The sequence below is a fragment of the Athene cunicularia genome (genome assembly GCF_003259725.1).
Source record: "Athene cunicularia isolate RWA chromosome 19 unlocalized genomic scaffold, athCun1 chr19_part1, whole genome shotgun sequence".
Classification (NCBI taxonomy): Eukaryota; Metazoa; Chordata; class Aves; order Strigiformes; family Strigidae; genus Athene; species Athene cunicularia.
This window is the reverse complement of record NW_020799124.1, coordinates 7,115,617-7,122,379: the sequence shown is the minus strand read 5'-3', so window position 1 is coordinate 7,122,379 and position 6,763 is coordinate 7,115,617. Positions and strand designations below refer to the sequence as shown.

Here is a 6,763-nt window from a genome sequence, read left to right as displayed (position 1 = left end):
CTTTTTTTATTGCTTTTAAAATAGCCAAAGTTAGCAACAATGGGTTGTGTAAACTTAGATGCAAAAAGTCTGAGAAAATGTCCAGTTGTGTTATTTATTTTCCTGACTTGTGCCCTTGTTTTCACTGCATTTGTATCAATTGCAGCTACGGGAAAAAAAAAAAAAAAGTTTGGAAATTTAATTTGAAACATTTGTACATTAAATTGTCTTATTATCTGCAGGCTCCAGATAGGAAAACATCTGATGCTAGATAGCACGTAGCTTGGCAGATCTGGTTTCTGGCTGGGCTGTGCTCAGGACAGCACTTGGGTGTGTGGTAATGCCCGAGTCTCCCTGATCCTGGAGGAGCTGGGTAAGATGTGCGGCACAGAGCTCACCCCGTGTTGGAAGTGAAGGGCATGGCAGAGTGCTGGTGGTGCCAAGGACAAAGGACAGTGAAGTCCCTGTAGTGATTTGTGTGAGAAGTCACAGATCTGTTGTGATAGGAAGAAAAATTGGGTAGAAATTTGAGAAAAGCTGGGAATGGAAGTGGAGAGCAAGACCAGAGGACTGAGGCATTATCTTTCTGGATTTTTTTTTTTTCCCTATCCTGCTCTCCTCTCCCTTGCAGTGGCACATGGCCTCTGACTTTTCCCCTCAGCCGCCCAAGGGCTCACATTTAGCGCAGGCTTTGGTCTGTCTTTGTGCCAATACAGTGCCTGGATGAGCTCCTTCACGGCGTGTGCAGCCAGTTGGGATGCTGGATGCTGAGCGCAGCCTGGCTGAAGTGAGGGTCTCACATTGTGGTAGGGCTCGGGGGTCAGCTGGGACCCCCACATGTTCCCAGAGCACCCCCACAGTTTCCCTCTGATTGAAATAAGGGGAAGAAAACCCTCTTCCTGAGAGAAATTCCTGCTGTTCAGCCTCAACAGGGCAATGCAAGGAGTTGGGGGGAGGAGGGGGGATTACTCAGGTGCTGTCACCCCTGCCCGCACCACTGGGCTCTGTGTGGATGGGAGGGTGTGTAAAACCCGTGAGATCATGGCTCTGAGCCGCTGCCCGCAGCGCGGATGTGGCGAGCAGTTCCGAGGCACCCGGCGGGTCCCCGGTGTGATTAACAGCCCCGTGAGTCACCGCAGCGTACAGAGCCCCGCTTTCTTCCCGGCTGTCCCCCGAACAATCCCCACTTGTTACGGCAGATAACGCCCGCCAGACAAAGGCCCGGCGGCTGCTGGGAGCGGGCACGTCGCCTTCGCCCCCCCCGGTTCCCATCCCGATGGAAGGCGAAGACCAAGCATCTCGTTTCCTTTCTCTTCTCTCCTTAGACATGAAAGCACAAACCATCTGCGTGACCAGACTGGTTTGTCAGCTGCTCTGGTATTCGCAGGGGAAGGTTTGGCCAAACCCAGTGTTTTCCCCTATTTTCCCCAAGCGCTTTGGTCGCATTTGGGCCGTTTCGGTGCTGCCGGAGCTGTGGCTGAGTGGTGCAGTCTGGTGCTACCCAGGGCGTGGGGTGCCTGGGGTGCCAGGGCAAAGCTGCGAGCTGGTTTCAAACGCAGGAGTGAATGGTAGTAATTTCTGATGAGATATTCCTGTGTTTAACACACAAGGAAGCAGAGTGATCTGCCAGCCCCGCAGGCAGGTTAACACCAAGCCCAGTGCATTTCATGGTGGTTTTTTCCTTTTGAGTGATGCAATATTTATTGTTCCTGTCCCGTGGCATCCCTTCTGTACAGACAGATGGGAAGGCAGGGAGCTAGCTCTGGTTCAGCATCCTGAAGATCTGGGTTACTGAAACCAGGAGGGGTTAGTTAGTCCTGCTTCAGTCCTGGCCTGCTGCCCCTCAGCTCAAGACTGAGCGTGAAGAGTAAAGGAGCCTAAAAGATGCTGGGCATGGTATTTCCCCAGCTCCACATCTTCAGTGGTAAGTAGATAATTTCCAGCTAAAGTAGATTTTCAAGAGGGGTAGGTGGGAGAGGAGATTCCTTCAGGACCTGATATGGGGAGCATCACAGCAGGGGAGCATCACAGCAACCAGACAGGGTTTGGGTTTTTAACCAACCTCTGTTTTTAACATACAGAATTATCTGGTGTGTTCGATGTCTTTTCAGCGGAAGCACAACCAAGCTCTGTACTTGCTGATCTCGCTTCTTGCGTGTCTTTGTGTGTCTGTATATATAATATTTATGTAGATACTTATACACACACTTAAACAAAAGCCACACAGGGACTGTGCATAAGGGTTTGTGACTGCAGGCAGGAATGCAGCTTGGAAGAGAGAAAAGAAATTAATGTTTTTATACTCCTTGGTGCGTTCTGCAGGGAGTTTACAGGCAGGCAGTGACCTGATGCTGCTCCTTCTGCGGTCGTGCCAAAATGAGCTCGTCCCAGAGGTCAGTTCTCCTTCTGTCTGTGCTGCAGGGGGAAACTGAGGCTGAAAAGCAGGAACTGCACCTTCCCCTGTGTCTGTCTCGGTGGTGAAATGATGCAGGATGGAGCCTGGGGCTGCTGGGCACCAGGGCCAAGGACCCACCTGGGCTGGCTTGCTGGGCTGCTGTTGTCTCATGATTAAAAACAAAAGACCTTGCAGGTGCAGCTTGTGGCTGGCATTCTCTGTAACTGTGTCACCAAACACCTGCCCACCCTTCAGCAAGACGCGATCGCTTCCCTCCGCTGCCGGGGGCTGGAGCGGAGAGATGGGGTTTGTATCCAGGCCGAGCAGAAGGGACCACGGTCGACGGGAGCCCAGCGTAAGGCTTCTCTGATCCTTAACTGGTGGAAAGGTGCCAGAAGCTGAGTGTCTGGATGGGAGGGCAGGCAGGACCGGAGCCTGCTGTCTCTGCACTCTTGTTATCCCAGTTTCCAGGGAGGGAGGTCTAATTGTATTTGCTCTTGGCTGTCTTCCACCTGGGATGCCTGTGGTCAAGGGCAAGGTGTTTCCTTGGCTTTAGCTCTCAACAGAGATGATTTCTAGGGTTGTGACCAGCTCCCCATCAGAGCCCTGAGACGGGAAGGGCCCCTCTGTCTTCCCCAAACTCTCTTCCAACTGTCCCTGCTGCAACTCTGAGGGCTTTTCTGCCCCAGCGCTGACTCCTGGGCAGCCAGACCTTTCCTCTTCTCCCTCCCTCCTGTGGAGGGGGAGCCTGGACATATTTCATATTAATGCTCAGCTGTTGGTTTCCTGCTGTTTTTCTTTTCCCATTGTATGGAAAAGAGCATTTCCCCATCTGGGGCAGGAGGGAGGGGGTTTTCCCAGCACAGCCAGGCTTTGCATTGCAGATACTGGAGAGGTTTAATGGGTTCATGCCAGCTTCCACCCAGCTGTCCCAGAGCCTGGCTGGTCTCTGGAGGTGTGCAGGGCACGGGCAGTGCTGGAGGGGGTCCTGAGTGCTGGTTTGGGCACAGGATGCTGTGGCATGTGACTCTTGGGTTCCCCTGTCACCCTGAAAAGTCTCTGGTCTGGGGAAATTTGTATGCTCTGCTGTCTGATAAATAGCATGCACAGTGGAGGATCAGCACATCTCTCTCCTGGAGCTCTGTGTTCCAGGAGTATCATCACCTGGAGCTCACAGTAACCGTGTCTAGAAAATGTAATAAAATTTATCTTTGTGGTTTTGCAGCCTGAGAGCTGGGGCCTGCATGTGAGAACCCCAACATGACATGAGCCAGAAACTACAGGGAAACTGCCGCTTTGGTTGGACTTGCAAAGCTCCAGGAGATCTGGGCAGGAATAATGAAGCCAGTGGCCTGTGTACCTTTTGGTGCCGTTCAAGAGCAGCTGCTGTGATAGTCATTGCTTTTTTGCCACGCACCCTGACTTGTCCAGATGGGGTTTCAAGTCTTTGTGAGATCATGCTGGGGGAAAAACATTTTCATGCTTTAAGAATGGGATTGCATTAGGTTACAGGAGAGGAAACAACTTCAAGTTGTTATATTTTAGATGCTAAGTGAAAGCAAAAGTGTGGTAGAAAAGGTTTAGGCTGTGCTGTGCCTTTGAGGCCCAGGACTTTCTGTCTGGGTGCTTTGTAGCTCACATTTATCTGCAGTGATGTAACCGCTGGGGATTATCACCCTGCATCCATATATGTGTAGCTGGCAATTTTCTAATTCTGGAGGAGAACATTATAAAAACACAACAACCGAGGAAGAGGGCCAGACACCTTCTCCTCTCCAGACTACTTTCTCAGGGCTACCAACCCTCCCTGCTGCCCTGTCCCTGGGAGGCTCCCTCATCCCTGTGTCCTCCCCTGCATCAGCATCCTGTCGCTGCTGTATTTTGCCTCCTGGTACCCATGTAAAGGGAGTTATTCCTGTATGGCTGGAGAGTTGGCATGTCCAGGCTATATGGTCCATCCCCGGGCAGAGGTGTTGGTGTCTCAGGGCAAACAAACCGCTGCTTTCGCCTGCCAGAGTGATGCTTGCTCATGCCTGATTTATCCTGACTCACTGGGACTGGGTGTGCGGTGTCTGGGTGACTCTGGCCACACTTGGGCTTTTACTGCTGCAGCCTGATGCTGCTACAAGATGCTGCTACCTCTGGCCAGGGCAGGCAGGCTGGTAAAGCTGTTCGGAAGGAAACATGGCCAAATTTTTTGGCTGGGGTTGAATGAAGAGCATGTCCTGGCAGGAAGCTGTGCTGGTTCTCACTGTGCTGCAGCCGGAGTGGGATCCTCCAGGTAGAAGGGGTGTAAAGGAGGAGAACAACTGCAGCCCTGGAGGAGATGAGGTCTGGGAAGGAGGTAGGGAGAGCTTCCAAAGGTGGTGAGCAGCAGGCAGAGAGCACATGAAAGGTGCCTGCCGTGCCCGCAGGGGGGTGGTGGGTGCGGAGGATGACGCGTTTGGGGATGACGCGAAGATGACTGTTAAGGGCAAGCAGAGGGTTTGGGCAGGAGGAGGAGAGGGAGAGGCCCTGGTGCACCCTGGGGCTGCCATTTCCAGAAAGCGTTCCCACTCCCCACCAGACACCAGCTGCCCACGCCCAGGAGAGATGCTGCTGCCTCTGTGGGGGCACGGTGGGGGATTGAATCACCCGCTGGAGGTGGATGGTCAGAAGTGACATTGAGCACAGGTTAACACCCTTCTCCCTGCCCTCTCGCCAGATGAGCAGGGGGGGAAGAGTAACCCCCAGATGAGCAGGGGGGAAGAGTAACCCCCAGATGAGCAGGGGGGAAGAGTAACCCAGTAACCCCCAGATGAGCAGGGGGGAAGAGGCGTTACAAGCAGGAGGCTCCACAGCAGGCAGCAGCAGTGCTGGCCCGGGGCAGCCCGCAGCATTCCTGCTGCTCAGCCCACCTCTCCTTTGGGATGCGGGAGAGGAAGCAGCCACTTTCACTTTTTATTCCTCATTACTTTACCTCCAATTCTATTACACTAACAGGATGCTGGGCAGCTTGTTTGTCTGCTGCAGACATCCCCGGCGGTGGGGAAGGCGGGTGTGGAGCATTCCTGCGACCGCGGCTATTAACTTCTCCGAAAGCTGGGCTCATGGGCTGGGCAGAGGGAAACCGTTTATTTTCTTTAATGTGCAGTTTATGCGACAATCTCCGTCCATGTAAATGGCCGATAAGAAGAAGAATGGTTTGGCAGAGCAGATTGCCCCCGGAGTGTCTCCACTTTGCTGCAGCACATCCTGCGTGGGGATGGGGAGAGGCTGCAGTCTGACCTCGTCTCACCCCACCCTACTGGTGTCCACAGCACTTCAGCCTTTATTTTAATTATTGCCTTGATCCATCCGAGGTGATTAGAGTGGGTTTGGTAGCCTCTGGTGGTCTGTTGATAGCAATGTTTCATCCTATGCCTCCATCAGGTCGTGGCCAAAAACTCAAGAGCCGTCAAAAATGATGGGCTTAGTCGAGGTTTTCTCCAGTCCCATAATGCGAACATGTAGACTAGCTCAGCTTGGCACCTTCGGGAGGTGTGGCTGCTTGGGCTGCAGAGGTCTCAGGAAAAAAATAACTGGGAATTTCTGCACAGCCCTGGGTTTGCTGCCCTGTGTGCTATCACATCTCCCTTTTCCACCACCTACCCCAGGCCAATGTGTGCAAATGCTGCCTGTGCTCTGAGCTGCGCCTCTCCTGTGTCTCTTCTTGCAGCTGTTCCTGGAGAAATACGGCTACATCAGCGAGCTGGGGGCTGGCACGCACAGCCACGAGGAGTTCACGGAGGCAGTGAGGTATGAGCCTTTTATTTAAAAACCACAGCAGAAATGCAGCAACTCTGGCTAAGTGGGAGCTGTTGGTGCTCAGGGGGTCTTTTTGCAGCCGGGAGCTCTCTCTCACATGGTCCGATGATAAAGCACAACTGGTCCTTTTTGGAAACACCAGTCCATGCCCAGCTCCCGCAGCTGGATGCTGGCTGCTGGCAGTCCGGCGCCTCGCTGTGCTGCTTTATTTGCCTTTTATGGCCTGGTGCTCCCCTTACAATAATATCTGCGGCGAGGCCGAGGTTTGGGACGGCTGGGAGATGTCAGGGGGCCAAGCTGACAGCCTCCACTCAGACTTCTAATGAGATCACATTGGCTCTGGGAGCATCCCTGGCCTGACCCTGTGCAAAGTCAAGTGCAGAGTCAAACATCTGGGGATAAAAACTGGGAAAGGCATTTTTCAGGCTCCCCTCTGTACTTTTGCCCTGCTAGGAGATGGCTTGCTGCTCAGATGTGGTTGCAGAGGCAAATCCTTCTTGTTTTATCACCTGGATGCATTCCTGACAGCAAGGCACGGGGCTCTCTGGGTGAAGGCTCAGTTCAAACACCACACGCAAACATAACCAGAGCCCCCGGGGGGGG

General features: G+C 53.2%; 1 protein-coding gene across 1 annotated transcript in view; it reads left to right on the top strand.

Annotated features, from left to right (window-relative positions):
- The first annotated feature begins 2,675 nt into the window (after nt 1-2,675).
- The window catches only part of MMP28 (matrix metallopeptidase 28), a 12,490-nt gene continuing 8,402 nt past the window's right edge, over nt 2,676-6,763 (top strand). The window contains exons 1-3 of the mRNA XM_026861856.1: nt 2,676-2,729; nt 6,072-6,151; nt 6,614-6,708. Of these exons, the coding sequence (XP_026717657.1) occupies nt 2,676-2,729; nt 6,072-6,151; nt 6,614-6,708 (229 nt within the window). The remainder of the gene's footprint in view (nt 2,730-6,071; nt 6,152-6,613; nt 6,709-6,763) is intronic.